Raw genomic sequence first — 20,675 nt, 5'->3', positions numbered from 1 at the left:
TTGTTCTGCTTTTGTTGGGTACAGTATTCTATAAATATCAGTTAGATCCTGTTGGTTGATAGTGTTGGTGAGTTCTTTTATATCCTCATTGATTTTCTCTCTAGTTGTTCTGTTAATTGTTGATAGAAGAATATTGAAGTCTCTAAATTTAATTGTGGTTTTGTCTATCTCTTCTCTTAGTTCTCCAGTTTTTGCTTCACATACTTTGTAGCTCTTTCATTTGGTGCATACAAATTAGGATTGCTATTTCTTCTTGGTAGATTGGCCCTTTTACATTATATAATGTCTCTCCCTGTCTTATAATTTTCTTTGCTCTGAAGTTTACTTTATCTGATGTTAACATAGCGACTCCTATCTTGCTTTGATTAACATTTGCATGATGTATCTTTTTTCTATCCTATTTCTTTCACTTTGCATGTATCATGATATTTGAGGCAAGTTTTTTTGTAGACAGCATACAGTTGGCGCATGTTTTTTAATACACTCTGACAACCTCTGTCTTTTAACTGGTGTATTATACCCCTTATATTTAACGTAATTGTTGATGTGTTAAGGCTTAAGTCTGTCATTTTATTTTTTGTTTTATATTTGTTCTTTGTTTTTCATTTCTGTTTTTTCCCCCTGATTTCCTGTGGGTTATTTGAACCTTTTTAAGAGCTCATTTTGATTTATCTGTAGCGGTTTTGAGTATATGTCTTTGTATGGCATTTTTAGTGATTGCTTTAGGTATTATGTTATATATACATAACTTATGACAGTCTACTGCTGTCACCATTTTACCAGTTCAACTGAAGTAAAGAAACCTTAACTCTCTTTACATCCCTTTGCCCTCTCTCATTATAATATAATTTCTTAAGTATTTCCTGTAAATACACTTAGAATCCCATGAGACAGGGTCATAATTTTTGCTTCAATTATCAAACATAACTTAGAAAATTCAAGAGGAGAAGGAAAGTCTATTGTATTTATCCATCTTTTTTATTACCATCTTCTTTCCTCCTTCATGTTCCCAAGGTTTCTTCTTGGATCATTTCCTTTTTGTTTAGAGAAATTCCTTTCGCCATTTTTTTTAAGATAGGTCTGCTGGCAACAAATTTTCTTAGTTTTCCTTCATCTGAGAATGTTTTGATTTCCCCTTCCTTCCTGAAAGATGCTTTTGCTGGATATAGGAAAATGCACTGATAATTCTTTGCTTTCAGCACTTGAAAAATATTGTGCCACTCTCCTTTAGCCTCCATGGTTTCTGATGAGGAAACTGTTATCCTTCAGAATAGTTTCCCTTATAGATAAGCTATTGTTTCTCTTTTGCTGTTTTCATGATTTTTCTTCGTCCTTAGTTTTCAGAATTCTGACTATGATATATCTTGGTGTGGATTTCTTTGAGTTTATCCTGTTCAGATTTGCTCAGCTTCTTAAATCTGTAGGTTTATGTCTTTTGCCACATTTGGGAAATTTTCAGTCCTTATTTCTTTGAGTAACTTTTCAGCCAATCCTCTTTCTTCTCTTCTGGAATGCCAATGACATGAATATTAGATCTTTTGTTATAATCCCACAGGCCCCTGAGGCTTAGTTTACTTCTTCGTTTTCCAGTCTATTTCCTCTCTGTTACTCAGGTTGGGTAATTTTTGTTGTTCTGTCTTCCAGTTCACAGATTCTTTCCTCTGACCCCTTTATCCTGCTGTTAAACCCATCCTTTGAGTTTTTTATTTGGTTATTGTATTTATCAGTTCTAAAACTTCCACTTCGTTCTTATTGATATCTTTTATTTCTTTTTGAGATTTCTATTTTTTCATCTGTTTAGCGTTTCTTAATTGCTGTTAAAGCATTTTTATGATGGCTGCTTTAAAATCTTTGTCAGATGTTTCTAACATCTGTGTTGCCTTGTTGTTGGCATCTATCTTTTTTCATTCGAGATCTTCCTTATTCTTGGTGTGACAAGGGATTTTTGATCAAAACTTGGGCATTTTGGATCTTATTCAAATCTCTTGTTTTAGATGACTTCTTCTGACATTGCCCTAGCAGGGGAAAGTTGTGGGTTCTACCCTGTTACTGCCAGGTCGGGGTAGAAGTCTAGGCTCCCCATGTGGTGTCCACAAACATTGGATGGATTTGGGACTTATTCCTGCCTGGTGGCGATGACAGTACCAGCTCCCATTGTGGCCTTTCCCGACATCACCCAGTTCCTGGGGGAAGGGGGCAGTTGGGGCCTCATTATAGCCTGGTCAATAGGGAGTCTAGGATTCCCACTCTGCCCTAGCTGGAGCGGGTCGGGGCAGAGCTGCAGTGTTTCAGTGGTGTTTGGCTGGAGTAGAGTGGTTACTCTCTATAAGCTTTCTATCTAGGCTGCCCCATTCCTGGAGCTTGGGCTGGAAAGATTGGGCTTTTAATAAATCTGTGCCCTTCCAGGTTGCTGCTTTCTTTGGTACCAAGTCTGCAACATGTGAAAGAAATAGAAAATGCAGGGAACTCACCGCCATGTCGTTCTTTGGCTCCCAAGATCCCTAGCTGGTGTGCCTTCTTCTCTCCACCTTTCAGAGTCTTCTTACATTTGTTTCATATATAAAGTCCAGGTTTTCAGTTGTTGTAAGTGGAAGAATGGTGTTCACGCCATTTCCCCTGTTAGAGCAGTGTCAGAAAAAGTATGTCTACTCCATCTTCCTGGATGAGAAGTACTAAATATTCTTTTACAACGTGATTTTTTTTTTTTTTTTTTTTTGCCTCTGGGGGAGATGGGAATTGATTTCCTGCCTCCTTGGTGTTGAACCCATCTGAGCCACCTGCCCTAGAGGCTGGGCCAGGCTAATGGCAGCACTGCCCCTCTGTGGGAAGTGGGACTGACTTAGCAATTGGGTGAAGATTAGATAAGGGGTCAGCTGGCATTGAGTTTCCCGTGGCAAAGGCAGTGGCAGGATGTGAAATGTAAGGGGCTCACTAATTGAAAACCCACTTCAAAGAGTTTTAAGGACAGAGGCTAAGGACTCTGTTGTTAGGGGGAATGATTTCAAGGGGCCCCTAAGAGTCTTCTTGTCCCCTCCCTGACTTCCTGAGGATCCCTCGCCCCCGTGGCTCTGGACAGTGAGTAAAGAGGACTAGACAAAGGATGGGATCTGGAGCTTGTCCTCAAGAAACTTTCTGGCTGTCGGGGAAGATTGGTACGCCCCTGGAACACAGGTGGAGATACCGCACTAGAACAGAGACGTAGTACAATTTGGGAGGCTTGCCAGACAGGAGGGGCTGCATTGAGATGAGCGACCAGAGAAGGTTTCCCAGGGTGCCCTGCGGCAGGCTCACAAGGTGAGAAGACCAGGGTGGGGGAGGGGAAGTGAAGGTCACGCAGGGGTGAGGAGCTGGCTGCTGGCTAGCACTCACACACGGCCTTGCAGAGATGGCATTCACAGCCCTCAGGGGGTGATGGCAAGCCTGTGACAGCAGTTTGTAGTTTTGCTGAGACACAGGTCTGAATCACGTCCACCCTGACTCTGCTGAGCGTGAAGGAGCCAATTAGGGGGTCATTCCGTCTGGAACACTCAGCACCCTCGTCCCAGCATGGCTCTGTCGGTCTTCCCTCATCATGCCCCATGAAGAAATTGCAAAGGGATAAAAACCTTTGTGTCTAAGGACCAAAGACTAAAAAGATTGCTAAGCCCCATTGCTGGTAGTGAAATTGAGACTGTCTAAGAAAGTGGTTTTTCTTGAAAATAGCTGTTTCATATTAAAAAAAAAAAATGAGGGAGGTTGAATTTGCCAATTGCTTGGTACAGCAGTATTGGAGGCATAATACTGTGTGTCATAGTACGTAACACAGGATGGGGCCATAATCTCTGTATGGAAATAGAAAAGAGGGATTGACAAGCTGTTCATTCAAGTACTCGGCCAGTGAAATGACTGCAGTTTTATGGGGGAAATTACATACATTTGGGAATTGTGAAACTCTTCGGTCACATACTTTGGTAATGTCAAGAGTCTAATAAAATTCAAGTGTCAGCCCTTCCCCTAGAATAATGAACTTGTCTTATTAATTTGTGACCCCAGAGCCTAGCACAGTACACTGGGCAGAGTCAGCCCTCAACAGAGGTTTGTTACATGAAGGGATGGATGATTGAACGAGTAGGTGAATGGCTGGCTGGCTGCTGGATAAGCAAATAAGTTCTGAATAGCTGTGAATCTGGGGTCAGAAGACCAAGCAAGGGGGTCCTCCAGGCTGGGGCCTACATTTTGTTGGGCATTTGCATGCTCTGGGATTCATACAAAGAAAAGGCTCATGAAATGTTTGCTGTCCTCAACTGTCTGAGCCGCGGTTTTCCCAGTTGTAAGCCATGGATTTCACAGCTCCTCCCCAGGTCACGTGGATTCAGAGAGCTCCTGTGTGCAAGGAGCTCTTTAATGCTGTAAAGCACTGTACCAGCGTCAGCCGTCGTGAATGGTGGCAATGCCATTGTGTCAAGGTCAAGGGTGGAGGCGGTGGGAGAGTACAGGAACAAAGTCAGTGTGTGCAGGGCAGCCTGGCCAGCACAGAGGAGCAAAAGACCTGCCTGGGAGGGCACAGCAGGGATGGGCACCCAGAAAGCTGGGCCTGGATCCCTAGAGGGCTTGTTTCCCATGGCCTTGGCCAGCCATGAGAACCGTCTCCGGAAGCCCTGGGGAGCCAGACTGCAGAGTCTCTTCCTAACCACATAAAAGCAGCTCAGTCAGGGTCCCGGGGGCAGCCCATCTGATGCTGGTACGGTCCGTGAGATCTCTCACCGATGACGCTGTCGATTAAAGGTCTCCCCTCTGCACCTCCGCAATCTAGTCCCTCCACTCCCTGGGGAAGGGCAATTGAGGCTGTGACAAACCTCCCAGCCAAGATCTTTCTAGGGATAATTTGGCCAGGCTAATGATCCCATGTAATTAGATAAGACTCAAATTATACCAGCAAGATTTGCAAGCTCAGCACTTTGAAGGTTTTTAAGTTATTTACCCGTTGTCTCTGATTTTGCTGGGAGGAAATGATTTCTTGCTCCCAGGCAAACTAAACCCACAAATTAGGGCAGTGACTCTCTCCTGAGCCCTATAAAAGGGGAGCCTGAGATCGCAGGCTGGTGAATTGCATCTCAGCTAAGGGTTAGCATCCTATTCTAGCTCTCTGGCCTCCCCAGCATGAGCCGCCAATTCACCTACAAGTCAGGAGCTGCCGCCAAGGGGGGCTTCAGCGGCTGCTCAGCAGTGCTCTCAGGGGGCAGCTCCTCCTCCTACCGGGCAGGGGGCAAAGGACTCAGCGGGGGCTTCAGCAGTCGAAGCCTCTACAGCCTTGGGGGTGCCCGGAGCATCTCCTTCAACATGGCCAGTGGCAGTGGGCGGGCAGGGGGCTATGGGTTTGGCCGAGGCCGGGCCAGTGGTTTTGCTGGCAGCATGTTTGGCAGTGCGGCTGTGGGGTCCGCGTGTCCGTCTGTGTGCCCTCCAGGGGGCATCCACCAGGTCACCGTCAACAAGAGCCTCCTGGCCCCCCTCAACGTGGAGCTGGACCCGGAGATCCAGAAAGTGCGCGCGCAGGAGCGGGAGCAGATCAAGGCGCTGAACAATAAGTTTGCCTCCTTCATCGACAAGGTGGGACTTTCTAGAGAAAGCCAAGCCTAGGACCCCTCCTTCTTCCACCTTCACTGCCCTTGGGCAGTGTCTGGGGCAGAGGAAGGCAGGACACCTCCCCAGGATGCTAACACAACCGAGGACAGAGTAAGGAGGAACTGGGCCAACCCTGGACATCAGTGCTGAGGGATGGAGGTGCTCAGTGGGGTGGGAGGAGTTCAGGGAAGATGTCCTCAGAGTCGAGAAGTAGGAGAGTGACGGCACATGAAACAGAAGCCAGATGAAGGAGAGGCCCATGGCAGCCTGGGGTATCTAGAAAGCCATAAGGCCCATCTCCTCCTCTCATGGGACTCAGACCAGCTCAGATTCTGGTTGAAAGACAGACTCATAGCATACAATACACCCAAACTGTAAGGCAAGGCAGATAGGGATCAGCGGCGTCCTGGAGCAGTGGTTCTGAAAGGCGGTCCCTGCACCAGCAGCGTCAGCATCACCTGGGCCGTTGTCAGACATGCACACTCTCAGGGCCCGCCTCCTACCCAATGTATCACACACTCGGAGGGGGCCCAGCACCTTGCATTGCAACAAGCCCCCAGGTGGTGCTGATGCACACTTGGGTTAGAACCCCTGAGGAACCAAGGCAAGGGAGGGTCTTGGGAAGCAGAGACTTCCTGAGCCTAGGGGAGCAGGGGAAGCTCACCAGGGATGACAATGAGATAGGGTGGTGAAGCATGAATAGGAGTTTACCAGATGGAGGTGGGAAAGGCAGTCTAGGGAGAGGGAGCTGTCAGGACTTGTCTGGAGAGTGGGGAGAGCCTGGGTTTGCATGGGTGCTGGGAGAATGGTTGAAGGGCGATGGGCACATTGTAAAGAGCAAAAGAAAGAATTTGGACTTGACCCTGTAGGTGATGTGGAATTGCCAGAGGGTTTTAAGCAAAAAAATGGCCTGATATTTATAGGCTGCAACTTGAGAATGCCGGCTCTCCCCCTGGAGAGATGCTCTGAGACCAGAGAGAGTGGGGCATGAAAGCAGCATGGGAGGCCCGAGACCTGAGATCAGCTAAGCGCCCGCCTCTGGCTGGGCTGGGAGAGGCCGTGAGCAAGGACACAGAGGAGGCAGAGCCCAGGCCGGGCCACCAGGCCCCGAGCAGAGACGCCCATGAGCGTGAAGGCCGTTTGCACGTCTGAGGACTTGCCTTAGAGAGGTGGCCCTGGCTGACCAGCAACCAGGTCAGGGCAGGTTTAGACAGGTGCAGAGGAGACAGACTAGAGGGAAATGAAGATGTTGAGGCCCCTCCTGATCTTAGGGGCTGTCCCCAGAAAGAGAACCTCAGTTAGACGAAATGCCCTGGCTGGGAGGGGCAGGAGAGACATTTTCTAAGACATTTTCTTACCTTTGAAGCTAATGTTGCATAAGCTGCTGCCCAGGAAAGGAAACCCCATTGCTTCTCTTCATGGACTGAGTGTCTGTTGATTCGGGGTCCAGGTGCGGTTCCTGGAGCAGCAGAACCAGGTGCTGGAGACCAAGTGGGAGCTGCTGCAGCAGCTGGACCTGAACAACTGCAAGAACAACCTGGAGCCCATCCTGGAGGGCTACGTCAGCAACCTGCGGAAGCAGCTGGAGACGCTGTCCGGGGACCGGGTGAGGCTGGACTCGGAGCTGAGGAGCATGCGGGACGTGGTGGAGGACTACAAGAAGAGGTGAGTGGGGACCCTGCACCACGCTGACCCCCTCCCGGGCTGGGCTTTCCCAGCAGGCACAGGAACATTTGCCTCTGGCCTCAGGGGCACTGATCTCAGGTGAGAGTGACCCAGGCTCCCTCCTGGTCCCCTCTGGGGAGAGCCCGAGTGTGGTACCCCATAGCCTCTCGGTTCCTGAGCTCACTCAGTTTCCTCCAAGTTCCAAGGAAAGTCCCAAAGCAAGGCAGGGAGTTGGAATTTCTTTTGGGTTTCCTCTCTCCTTTCCCTGGGGTCCTGGACATTTGGGCCATGTTCCTTCCTCCTGTCCCCAGGGGCAGTTCTGGCTTCCTCGGGACTCATGCTTGGAGATGGGGTGGAGTTATCAGCAGGGGTGTCAGGCAGCTGGGCGACACAAGAATCATGGCTGACAGGGGCAGAGACACGTTCCTGTGACTTGGCCACTGAGTGGGAGGAGGAAGGACCTACTCGCTCTCCAGGGAGCTGAGGAAATCCAGACCCCAAACCGCTGGTCCGCTGGCCCGGGAGGGCGTTGCTTCAAACCAGCCTGCAACGCTGGCCAAATAGTCCTGGTGAGCTGGACAGATTTGCAAAGATGTAGAATAGCACCTGTTAAAAGTTACATGACATGGGCACCTCTGCTCTCTCTTCCCCATGAGAACACACGCACGCACACCGCCTGCTCACTGGGACACTTTCCCTGCAGGTATGAGGAGGAGATAAACAAGCGCACAACAGCCGAGAACGAATTCGTGGTGCTTAAGAAGGTGAGGAGGGGGTGGGTATCCCTCAGTCACCGGGGGAGCGGAGAGTGGAGGGTGGGAGGAGGTGACATCAGAGAGGAAACTGAGGCCTGCGCGCCCTACAGAGGGGCCTGGAGCTGACGTGCCAGGAGAAGACGGAGGCATTTGCTGCTTGGGACACCGTGGGACACCTTGATGTTTCTCTAGCACATACCACTTTGTCTGCCCCTGTTTTGGATAAATGGGGAGGAGCCCAGATGTGGATACTCAGTCCCCAGGTCATGCCCACTTTGGCTTGGGGAACAGGACATGCTTCAAGAGGGGCTACAGGTTTGCCCTCCAACTCTGCCCAACTCTGGTAAATTGCCATGGCTGCCCTCAGCTCTGACTGCTGGATGACTGACCACATGGGGGATGGGGCTCTCTCCATACTCTCTTTTGGAGAAATAGAGGCAGTAAAAATATTCTGTTTTTGGATAGGGCAGAGGAGTTTCAGTGCCTGGAGGAACTTGCTCAACGTCCCACAGTGCGTCCTGGGTGGAAGTCAGCTTCCTGCCACCTGGATCTTGACTCTATTCCCTGGGGCAGCTAGCTACAGAGTTGGGTGCTGGGGTGTCAGTTCCCAGGAGAACCCTGTCTGGGCTTGAAGAAGGGTGATGAATGGGGCTCTCTGGATTCCCTTAGGACGTGGATGCGGCTTACATGAGCAAGGCAGAGCTGCAGGCCAAGGTGGATGCCCTGGACAGAGAAATCAAGTTCTTCAAGTGTCTGTATGAGGGGGTAAGGCTCCCCCCGCCCCACCCCCAGCTCGGACTTCTGGAAGGACAGGCCTGTGAATGAGTGATTACCTAGTCATCTGTGACTTTAAGAGCCTAGGGGACCTCCAGCATTTGGATGCTGAGAGCTTTGTAGATCAAAGGCGAGAGTGACATCTATCCTGGTGCCCCCAAATGATGTGTGCCATCAGTCCCGGCCTGGCCTCCAGATGTCCCACTCTCATATCCTTCAGGAAGCCAGGGGTCCCTAAAGTGTCCCCACTGACCTTCAGCCAAGCATATTCTCATTTTGGTCTATCTTTTCTCTGCCGCCTGGGGAATTTCCTCAGTCTTAGGCAGGAATCCCCAGGGATGGAGGTGGGGAGTCCTCACACCCTTTCGACCACCTCTGTGACCATCTGGCTTCAAGTCGCAGCCTGTTGGCCAAGCATCCATGGCCTCTCGTGTCCTTGGTGTCTCTTGCGTGGTGGCCAGGCTGGTTCCCCTCCACCTTCCCCACTCCTGACCTGTCTCAGCTGACAGACATATGGGCTGTTTTCTTCTTGAGCTGCTTCAAACCCATCTATCAGTTTTTAGATGTGGTGTTGAAAGCTCCGGGTTGGTGGGTTCCATTTATATAAGCTTTGGGGAATACAGCTTGCATCTGTTTGGGAGGGTTTGGGGGCTCCCCAACTGGGACAGGGCCATCACCTTGGCACCTTCCTCTGCTCACAACAGGCATTTCATGCTTCCTTGTGTCCTATGCAGGAGATCGCTCAGATCCAGTCCCACATCAGTGACACATCCGTCATCCTGTCCATGGACAACAACCGGAACCTGGACCTGGACAGCATCATCGCTGAGGTCCGGGCGCAGTACGAGGAGATCGCCCTGAAGAGCAAGGCCGAGGCTGAGGCCCTGTACCAGAGCAAGGTGAGGTTGGGGTCACATGTTCTGGGCCTGTGGTCCCGTCCCAGGACCCACCACGGCTCACCTGCTTGCTGGGAGCATAGCACTGTCCCAGGCACTGGGGGAAGCCTGAAGGGAGGAGAAGACAGCTCTGTCCTTGGGATCCACTTAGTCCGTGGTGGCCATCGGAGGACACAGCTGAGTGCAAATGAACGTGGCACCGACAGAGTCGTGAATGCTGGGGAGACAGGGCTTAGGGGACTAGGATCAGGTGGGGCAGGTCAGGAACGACTTCCTGGAGGCAGAGAGTTTTGAACTGAGTCTGGGAAGGAGAGAAACATGGGTAGTTAGCATCTCAACTCCCTCAGTAATTACAATAAATTAGGGGGTCTCTTCAGTGTGATCTGAGATCAGGTGACTCCTACCTTTTCACTCAAGTCCAACGCCAAGAAGAAAGGGGGAGTTTGAGTCCCTTAGATCTTAACTCCTCTAATGGGCAAGGGGTGGGGAAATGATTCTAGATAATTTGGTCTCTCAGATCAAGATGGCAACTTCCTAATTGTTGCTTGCTTTTTATCAGGCTCCTTCTCAAGGGAAATCCACACTCTCAAGACCGTCTCTTGTCCTTCCTCCTGCCTCCTTGCTCCCCCAGGGTCAGGGAGACTTGGCCTGCAGGGGTGGGAGGAAGGGAGTCTTTCAAGGCCTAGGGGACAACACAGGCCAGGGCTTCTTGATAAACATTCACACTCAAGTCCCCAGATGCCAGTCCCTCCACATTACCGCTGCCGGCCAGGGTCGGGGTGGCCGTGTGGCCTAACCACTCTGGGTTGCCAGTGGCCAGTGCTTAACCCTAGGCTCCTTCCCGAAGAATTAGGAAGGTCTGTGCACACGTGATTTTTGGATCATTTGCTCTCTGGGGTTATCCACACTGGCACCTCTCCGGTTAGGGGTAAGCACTCACTCAATAGAATTTCACGCGTGCAATCTTAGCAACAGTGTTATGAGGGCTTGTTAGTCTCATTCCCCTTTTAAAGATGAAGAAGCCGGGGCTCAGGGAGTTTAAGGAACTTGTCAAGGTCATTTAGCTGGTAAGTGATGGAGCTGGATCTGAATCTACATGATTGACTGCCAATTCCATGGTGTTTAGACACAAAATCGTGGGGTGACTCTGGTTAAGAAACATTTATGATCGGGGATAGGGGTGGGCTGAGAGCTGAATGGCAAGAGCTTACTCTCCCATTTGCCTCAGAGGGCGACTCCTTGGTGTCAGAACTGGGGGAGTTAGTGGCTCTGTCCCGGTCAGTGTGGGATGCACCCTTGTGCTCACACGGCCTTGCAGAGGAGCAGGAGAAGGCCGCCTGTCCTACCCTGGTGTTTATTGTCCCAAGGTTAGCATCAAAGACAAAACACGGAGCATAGAGAGAAGCCCCCCTGCCTTCCAGGGGGCTTGGCATCTTTAAGAAGAATCCTGAACCTAGGGCCTTGCTGGGGACAGATATGAGACAACTAGCAAGACCGAGCACCCAGGGCTAGAGACAGGCAGTGCACAGCCACCGGAGTTCTGAAGGTCACACGTGTTTTGCGTTCCCTTCAAGCCAAATTCTGGGGTAGAAATGGAGTACTCTCTGTTGACCAGTCAATGGATGACATCAAAGGCGGGAATAATCCAAACTGGTAGATGACTCCAAATTCATGACTCGTGGAGTTGGGATATAGCCGGATCTGCCCCCACCATGCATACACAAATGTTCCTCCATGCCCAGCAAGGCTGCCAGTAGTCTGCGGCCCAGCTGAGCTATGACGGGAGGAAGTCACAGAAAACACAGATGGGCAGCTTGTCAGCTCCCTCCTCGGTTTATTCATTTATTTATTCATTCATTCATCAGACCTATTTTGAGCCCCAGCCAGGCACTGTGCTAGGTACTGGAAATTCAGAAATAAAAGAAAAGGTCCCTGCCATCCAGTCATTCTGAGTCTGATGGGGAAGACATAGAAACGTGTGATCACAGTACAGTGTGGTAAGACCTGTGGGCTGGTATGCTGGGTGCTATGGGAACAGCACTGCACCCAACCAGGGGATCAGGGAAGGCCGCCTGGAGGAAGTGACCCTGCACTGGCTGAGTTGGACCTAGCTAGGGAAAGAAGGAGGATGGATGGGGAAAGGTTTTCCAGGTGGAGGGAAAGGCTCAGGCAAAGACTCAGAGACTTGAGAGCACAGGGGACATAACATGAACCTGTTTGGTACAGGTGGAGAGCCTGGTGGGTGATGGGCAAGGGCAGTGAGAAATGGGGCCGGAGAGGCTGGTAGTCACCAGATCTCAAAGCACCTTGATGCCACGGTAGGAGTTTGACCTTGACTTGGAAGGGCTATCGGCAGAAGCATTTCATAATTGGAACTGTGTGTTATAAAGTTGCAGTGTTGGAAGTGTGGAACTTTCAACAGTCCTTATGGCCAAATCTAACCATGAGACCAATTATGTTTAAGGCAAACAAATAAGCCTAATGAACTGATGGTTGAGTGGGGGGCTGTTGGTAGGCCTGGTGAAGTTGGGGACCCCTCCCCACGTCTGCCATACTCCCCAGGCAAAGGCACAGTCTGCCAGAGGAAGCTCAGCTGGGTGCTGAGTCAAGGTTCCTGCTTTGGCTTCTCTCCCTCTAGTTCCAGGAGCTCCAGCTGGCGGCCGGCCGGCACGGGGATGACCTCAAACACACCAAGAATGAGATCTCAGAGCTGACCCGGCTCATCCAGAGGCTGCGATCAGAGATTGAGAGTGTGAAGAAGCAGGTGAAGGGGCTCGGGGGCTTCCTGGCTCACTCCCAAGGGAGAGCGAGCTGCCTGTCACACACTCTCCTCCGGGCCCCCCTCCTTCTCTTGTTCCTCCGTCTTAGAACCCCCTTCCTCAAATGGAGCCCCTGCTCTCATCCCCCACACTTATCACCCTTCTGAGATCTGGAACAACTGGAAGGACCTTTTCAGAAAGCCAAGGGGGCTGAGAATACCAAGCCTCCCAGGCCGAGGTTGTCAGGGCTCCATCATCATGGGTCTTTGCTGCAGGAAGCAGGGCAGGACCGAGGAGGGTCCAGCCACAGTGAGCAAAGGGGGTGAAGGGAGGCTCAGGGGAAATGAGAACTCAGGGGAAATGCTACCTCTTGGCCCTCAGTGCTCCAACCTGGAGATGGCCATCGCTGATGCCGAGCAGCGGGGCGACTGTGCCCTCAAGGATGCCCGGGCCAAGCTAGATGAGCTGGAGGCTGCCCTGCACCAGGCCAAGGAGGAGCTGGCCCGGATGCTGCGCGAGTACCAGGAGCTGATGAGCACAAAGCTGGCCCTAGATGTGGAGATCGCCACTTACCGCAAGCTGCTGGAGGGCGAGGAGTGCAGGTTGGTGGGGAGAGGGGTCTTAGAATATTAGAGCTGGAAGAACGTTTGGAATGCTCTGACTCAGTTTCCCGGAGTATGGGGGACAGGCTGCTGGAGGGGCTGAAGATGCTTTTCAGGTCACCCACAATGTAGCCTTAAACAGCATCCAGTATGTGACAAGACAGAGATTTCCTTTACATTTCTTCTCCTTCGACTCTTCCGATTACGACCGGGAGGAAGTCTCATGGTGGTGCTGCTGTGTCTTTAACGCCTCTCCGACACGTGCAAATTCCCTATTAATAAAGAGACAGCAGATCCCAATTTCAGAGTCTCCGGGCAGACAATATCTAGCCAAAAGTTTTTAAAATTGATTTATTTTCATCACATTTATTTTTACTGCTGCCTTTTTGTTCTGTTTTTGGTCAGGTAGTCCTGGTTTTCTATTTCCCACAGCGATATCAAACTTCCTTTTGAGAGAAATACATTGTTGTTATAAAATGCAGAGTCAGTGAAAAATGCTAAATACGTAACAGCATGACTTTGCATGGTCATAGCAACAGTCGGAAGGGTCGTACATGAAGCACCGACATTTGAAAGACGCTGTTCTAACCTATCGTCATTGTTTCCTGGGACCTGGAGAGGAGGAGTGACTGGTCCTAAAGTCATACAGTTAGTTCCTTAGTGGCAACTCCTGATGATAATATTTCCACGTGTATTTGTTCAGGCAGCAGCCTTACAGGAAGGAAGAGGTGGACTAGAGAGAAACCCAGCAGGAGGGCCCCTGGAAGGTGGTGTTGCTGTTGGGGGCTCCAAGGTCGCGAGTTTGCACATCTCTGAAGTGGGAAGAGTAGACTGAGGAGGGGGAGGGAGGTAGTTAGAGACAGGCAGGTGCAGTTAACACCGTCTGGCCAGCTGGAGGGCTTGCAGAGGCTGAGCTGGTCTGGCTGATGATTTTTGACGATGTGGCTAGGGCAACTCAGATTCCGTGTGAGGGACACTCACCTGTGCTTTTCTCTCCATGCAGGATGTCTGGAGAGTACACCAACTCCGTGAGCATTTGTGAGTATTTCATTCCTCTGAGGGAATGTTTTTAGTCCTTTAGCCAACACAAAGTAAGTGGGTGCCTACCACCCGGCCCGCTGTGGGACAGCCTGGGCTCTGCCCGCTAGAGCGCCATTGTCATAATTGCCTCCCTTGCTGAGACCTGCTGCCTCTTCCCCGTGGAGTTAACTCCCTATCACATTCTATCTCACATTTGCCCCTTCTCCAGAAATCTCATCCATGCTGGGTAGACGCTCTCAGCCCCACCCCTTCTTCTGTCACCTCCATCCCAGCTTTCCTGCATGAAAGAAGATGTCAGCAGGAAGAGTCACACTTCCTCACTGAGAGTAGAGACCTGTGCACAGACACGCTGTGCACAACCAGTTTTAGTGCTGGCCCCACAGCATTCACCTCCATCTCCCTCTGAGATAGACCAGCAGAAACTCCCCTAAATCAAGCAATCAGGAAATTCTTTGAAAAAGAATTGAGAATCTATTCTGAAGTTAAATGCAAGACTTATTGGCTTCTGTGAGCTTGGGCATCACCTGTTCCTCAGGGCAGCCCTCACTACGCTTGGTTTGTCAGAGAATGAGCAGACTCCTGGTCTGGGGGTCCTGTGGGATCCGGGCTGTTTCTCGCGGTGCTTGAGCTGCTCAGGGATTGAGCGTGTGTCCCTAAACTCAAGTCCACGGTTGACAGGAATTGTTTATTTAAGAGGGAGACATTTAAGCTACTTGGGGCTGGGAGGTTAGAGGAGACTTAGGGTCACCGCTGTCAGGGACACACACTTACATTCCTGCCTCTATCCTCTGCAGCGGTCATCAGCAGCTCCACGGCTGGAACCCCAGGCGCAGGAACCAGCTTTGGGTTCAGTGGCGCTGGCACCTATGGCTACCGGTCCAGCTCTGTCAGTGGGGGCTACAGCATGCTGTCTGGTGGCTGTGTCACCGGCAGTGGGAACTGCAGCCCCCGCGGAGAGGCCAAAACCAGGCTGGGGAGTGCAAGTGAATTCAAGGACCTCCCGGGGAAGTCTTCAGCTCTGAGCTCGCCCTCCAAGAAAACCACGAGATAAAGTGAAAGACAGCTGTCCGCCTTGCCCTGGTTTCCTCTGGACTCTCTTCTCCAGGAAATTCCTCTGTCACATCTGTCATCACCTCCTCCTTGCTTTTCTTTGCCACTGACATCTCCTCCTCTCTTCCGCATCTCTGTCTTAGTCTTTCCTAATCTAGAATCAGGAGTCTAGCCCATCCTTCTGCCTTCATACAAGGGACCTCTGAACTCAGCCTCCCCTTCCTGAGCGTTGCCAAAGATGGAGGCCTGACCTTTCTCTGGCCTGCATGCCCCCTTGCAGAGGGAGGTTTTCTCTCGAGCGTAGCCGCCATCTTCCTGCTGTGTGTCCCACGCCCTAGCGTAGGTAGTTCCTTGGCCGTGGGCTCCATGGGTACGTGAGATTACAGGTGCACTGATGGACCTGCCAGAACTGTCGCCTGTCAGAGCACCACCAGCCCAGCGAAACACCAGTTATAGGTCGTATCTTACATGTTGCCTGCAGACTATATAGCTGGCAGTACCCCTGCAGGCTGGTCCTGTCAACGAAGAGATCTCTGCCTCCATACATGAGCTCTTGTCCTCATCCAGGCCCCACCTCCCTGCTTCCCCCGTGTCAGCAATAAATTTATAAAACTCATGCAGGACCAGGCTGCATCTCTCTCCTAAGGGAATCCTCATTCAGGCCACGTCTCTTCCACGTGTGGAGGTCAATGACCTGAAACCTGGGGCATCGGAGGTCCGTCTGTTCCCTAGAACCCCAAGTACCTTTAGATCTGAGTGACAGAGACCCTTGCACAGATTGCAGAGTCCCACCATCACCTCTGCTGGATTTTGTGACATTCAGGATTCAGCTCTGTCCCCAGCCCCAGCAGATGCACCTTCTAAATCGTGCTTTTCCCAGGCCAATGCTCCAGTGAATGGGTCATCTTTAAGAACACCCAGATTATTAGCAGGGAGAGGAAGCCAAAACATGCCTTGAGGCATGATTTAAAACTGGCCAAGAGGCAGCAGATGGCCAGTTCCCAAGATCCTGGGGCTTCAGTGATGTCTGTTCCCTGTTCTGTGGGGAAAAGCCAAAGGTAGCTGCTCTTCAGAGTGACGATCCATGACCTCTTGGTCCTTGGTAAAGTTTCACTGGGTTGACTATGGATGTGAATGTACATATGAGTTGTGTTTAAGCAGGAGGCCACTACTGTACACACACCACTCAGCTTCCCACACATTCTTATGCTCAGAGATTTCTCTTAGGTCCCCAGGCCAGGATGATGCTGTCAGGATGCAAAGAGCAAGTGAGAGGCTGGCACACATTCAGGCTGGGGCTCACAGGTGCATCTGAACAGGGTCACCATGGGTCTGGAGAGAGTCCTGGAGTTCAAGTCAATAGCTTTGAATTCAGATTCAGACTCTGCAACTAACTGCTGATCATGAGCAAAGCTCTCAACCTTTTTGAGCCTCATTGCTTTAGCTATAAACTAGGCAGAATAATACCCCCGGATTGTTATTAGGCTAAAATGAGACAACACGAGGATGTCTTGTGCAATTCTTGATACAAAGTTCATGCTTAATAAATGTTGGTGGAAACAGAATCTTGTCCTCAATCTTTTTGGTTCAAAAACTTGACTTAATTAGCTCACTAAAAGAGGTATTTAGCTGCTGGAAAAGCAACTCACCAAATCCAAACTTTAAAGAGACCCTCGTATAAACTATATGCTGGTTTATTCATTGCCCAAGAGAGAACTGGCTGTCAGAATAACTAGTCTCAGGGAACACATTCTCGGGGCCAGTAAAGAAATTGTGGTCAGTTCAATGAATATTTATTAAGTGTCTATGATGTGCCTGGCATGCATTAGTGTTGGAAATACAGGGATATATAAAGCTGGTCCATGTCCTTGATGGAGACATAATCACAAAGAAATGAAGCTGCAACATGGTGAGATATTGGCAGCAAAAGAAGTTACAGAGGCCTCACAGAGGAGAGAGTTTGCTAGAGAGACAAGGGGGAGGACTGGGCACCATGGCTGGAGGCACCAGCATGGTGGAAAACAGGGCCCGATTGCGGGAGCGGGAAGCAAAAGGCTGGAGGACGTCCCGCAGGTGGAGAGGTGGGTGCAGTGGCAGCTGGAGCTGGGGAGGCAGGCAGCAGCCAGATCAGAGAGGCCCTCTCAAGTCTGCTAAGCAGCTGGGATTCTATGCTGTCGAGCTCGCAGGATGAGCTAACACGCTGGGTGTGAGATGGACCCAGGACTGAGTCTTTGTCTGCCCCTTACTGTGTGACTTAGACACTTCTGCTCCGCGAGCCTCAGTTCCCCCATCTGTAAAAAGGAGTTAGGAATAGCAATTCCCTCATAAAGTTGCCATGAGAATTAAATTTAATGAAAGAGTATGCGAGAATTATTTAATTCAGTGCCTGGCACATAGTTTGTGCTCAAGAAACAGTTGCTATTAAGTCATGTTTACTATTAGCACTCAGTATTATTAGGATGGACTCTTCTTTCAAGAAGCCTAAGTGAGAAGTAAGGAGGTCAATAGCCAGCAGAAGATTATGTGATGAACATTAAGGACAAAGAGCATTGGCTGTTAAGAGAGATTTGTACCATCCAACTTCTATGCCTGGATTCAGATAATTAACACTGACTGCCTCAGTGGACAAACCCTGAAATCCCAATGGCTCAACTCAACACAAAAGAGATTTATTCCTCACTCACAGCCCAAGACAGGTGAGGCCAGCCCTCCTGCATGAGTCTCCCAGAGGATGTCTCCGGGACCTGGGCTCTTCTGTCTGGTAGCCTGCCACACGGCACGCGTGGCCTCCAAGGTTATTGGGACGGGGGAAAGAGAGACAGAGGAGGCACACGGGCTGTCAACTGCCTCACCCTAGCAGTGACACACTTTAATGCCATTCACATTTAACTGGCCAACATGACTCCAAGCCCCAAGTGAACCCCAAAGGAGGCTGGGAAATGAGGAGGAGAACAAGGATACTCAGTGAGCCCTGGCAGTCTCTGGCACAAACTTCCTCAGTGTAGACACCCGACATCCGTCACCAGCCTGAGAATTCTTTCTCCCTGGAGCAGGCAGGATGATGCTGGCACATGTTCTCTAGTCCGTGCGAACAGCCTCCCTTTGGTTTTGACCATGTAACCCTGAGCTTGTTGCCACAAACTGGATCAGGCTGCACGTTATATTTATTATATTTAGATCTCCTTCATGTTTTTTAGCAGATATAGTAAATCTGTTTGCTTTTGGGACATTTAAGTCTATTTAATGGCAAAATGGAAATGCTTTGTTCAGTGTTCCTTAAAGAACATTCCTTGAAACCTGGTTCCTATAAGATATTTGGCCAAAGAGAGGGCTTTATGGCCAAAAAAGGGGAACAAACTTAGAAAGCACCGAGGTTTATTTTTTGACAAGAACAAGCACTTTATTTCCGACACTAGAATCATCCTTCCGCCCCTTCTTCTCTAGTTTTGAAAAAATAACATTTATAAAAATATTATATGCTCGTATTAGAAAATTTAGAAATATTAGAAAGTATAAAAAATAAATATTATTCATAATCCCCCTTCCCAGTCACCATGTGAGGAAAACACAGAGTTTTGTGTTGCTCTCTGGTGCAGCCGACAGCACCAGGCACATTAATGCATCTAAGAATTCCCGCAGTGAGATAGCTGCTGAACTTTTCTTTAAACCCAGCATGGAATGCACCCATACACTTTGTTTTTCGAAGCGATACCTATGAATTCGCCAAGAACTAGCATTCCAGGGCAAAAGCCACCCAGTTCAATCGGCAACGCATTCACATACCCTCGCTTGGAGCGGTCATCCAGCGTAGGCTGCTGAGCTCCGGTTTCAGAGGGGATGCTTCCGACCTGGCTACCAATCCAGGGGTTGCTCTCACCTAGAATTAATGGCAGAGGTGGCCCCCAGGGCCTGAGGTGACAGAATAAGCTGCTGTCAGAGGCAGCCGCCGTGAGAAGCCCTCCTCCCACGCCTCAGCCACCATTTCGTCTGCCCGCGTGTCCACACATCTAATGCCTCTGGAAGCTGGATGTGTCACTCTGTCTCTTCAAAATCTGTAAGAAAGGCGAGCTGAAGGGTTGAGGAATTCCTGATTCATCCAGCCGGTCAACCCCTCACGGGAGGATAAGGAAAGTCCATCTTACCTGATCCTTAACCCTCAGCAGAAGTGCCTTGGTCCCAGAAGGATGGGTGTCTCGGCTTCTTAGAAAGTTTCCAGAAAAAAGGAGACTTCAAAGGCTCCCTTTGAAAGCCAATCCTAAGGAAGTGTCTCCTATTTCTATTTAAACCCTTTTCTATCCTCAGTGACCAGAACTAATAAAGTCTTGGGCTTGGGGGGAAAAATTAAGGGGTGGAGAGAGGAATCTCATGAATAATGGAAAGCATAACACTGAGCTTCCTGTAGGGCCTGCTGGCCACTCAGCCTCACTGACACTCACCCTCCCTTCTCCAGAGGCAGTGGACTATGGCATCTCCTCTTAGGCAACACAGAGAGCCCACCCACTTCCCCACCCAGGACACCCCAGACGACTCTATCTGTTCATCTGTGGCCGGCGCCATCTCCACCCCTCACCCATGCAGTAAACACCTTGGCTCTTATTATGCTCTGTGATTTGTTCAGCGGAGGCTCTGCCAGCCAATTACCCCCGGGTGCCATCCGGCCACCCCATGAGGGTCTCAGGGGAGCACAGTCACCAGGGTATAACTGAGGACACATCAACGAGCCCCATCTCAAGCACCCATCTATTTCACATTCATTCTGAATCTCCCTGGGACCAAGGCCTGGTCTGAGCACAGGCAGAGCAGGGGAGGGAAGGGTAATCCACAGGGACCTGTCCATCTGATGGGGAATGGGACCCACCCCCAGGACTCAGACAGGCTGAGCAATAAAAGCAGTGAAATAGAACTCCGCCCGGAAGCCCAAGGGGCAGTACAGGAAGGGGCTGTTGCCTTCGGAATGGAAGAGCTGAAGGCAACTTCAGTTGGGGAAAACAAAATCGGGTTACATCGCACACAGATACTTCTGAGCTCATATGGAACGAAGTTCTAGAATTGAGTTCTTAATTTCAGATCCGAGGAGCCTTCCTTGGCCCTTCTTGACCTGTTCCTAAGAGTCCGTCATATTTCGACCCAGAATCAGAGACGCCAGGGGAGCAAATGTCCTGATCAAGGTTCCTTGGATTGGATGAATGATCCTCTTCTGCCACTAAAAAGCAAAACAAAAACAAGGAAAGACATCTACCTAAAGCTTTCCTGTGTCATCTCCCCAGGCTGCCTTCTTCCCTCCTTCCCAGCTGGCATCTCCCCCACTGGGTCCAGAAACGCCCGCCTGGAGAAACATTTTAACTGGGGCCTCACACTTGTGGCCAGAGCTCTCAGTGGCCTTCAGTCCATCACTGTGCCCAGCCTCCCCCAACAGATTGAGAGTTCCCTGCAGAAGGGCCACAAGTCTCCACCCTCGCGACTGCCTCCCAGGACTCCGGACAGAGCCATCCTCAAGCCTGGGGACGCAGCCAGGACAGGCTACAGATGATT

The 20,675-nt window shown here is 50.3% G+C and overlaps 1 protein-coding gene across 1 annotated transcript; it reads left to right on the top strand.

Moving 5' to 3' along the window:
• The first annotated feature begins 4,977 nt into the window (after nucleotides 1-4,977).
• On the top strand, nucleotides 4,978-16,708 carry KRT73 (keratin 73). The gene is made up of 9 exons (XM_001504434.6): nucleotides 4,978-5,586; nucleotides 7,052-7,266; nucleotides 7,970-8,030; nucleotides 8,691-8,786; nucleotides 9,530-9,694; nucleotides 12,330-12,455; nucleotides 12,832-13,052; nucleotides 14,056-14,090; nucleotides 14,888-16,708. The coding sequence occupies exons 1-9, from the start codon at nucleotides 5,140-5,142 to the stop codon at nucleotides 15,142-15,144; spliced, it is 1,623 nt and encodes a 540-aa protein (XP_001504484.1). The 5' UTR covers nucleotides 4,978-5,139; the 3' UTR covers nucleotides 15,145-16,708.
• Nucleotides 16,709-20,675: the final 3,967 nt, after the last annotated feature.

The sequence above is a fragment of the Equus caballus genome, chromosome 6, assembly GCF_041296265.1.
Source record: "Equus caballus isolate H_3958 breed thoroughbred chromosome 6, TB-T2T, whole genome shotgun sequence".
Classification (NCBI taxonomy): Eukaryota; Metazoa; Chordata; class Mammalia; order Perissodactyla; family Equidae; genus Equus; species Equus caballus.
The sequence above is the reverse complement of the archived record's forward strand: the minus strand, read 5'-3'. Positions and strand labels throughout refer to the sequence as shown.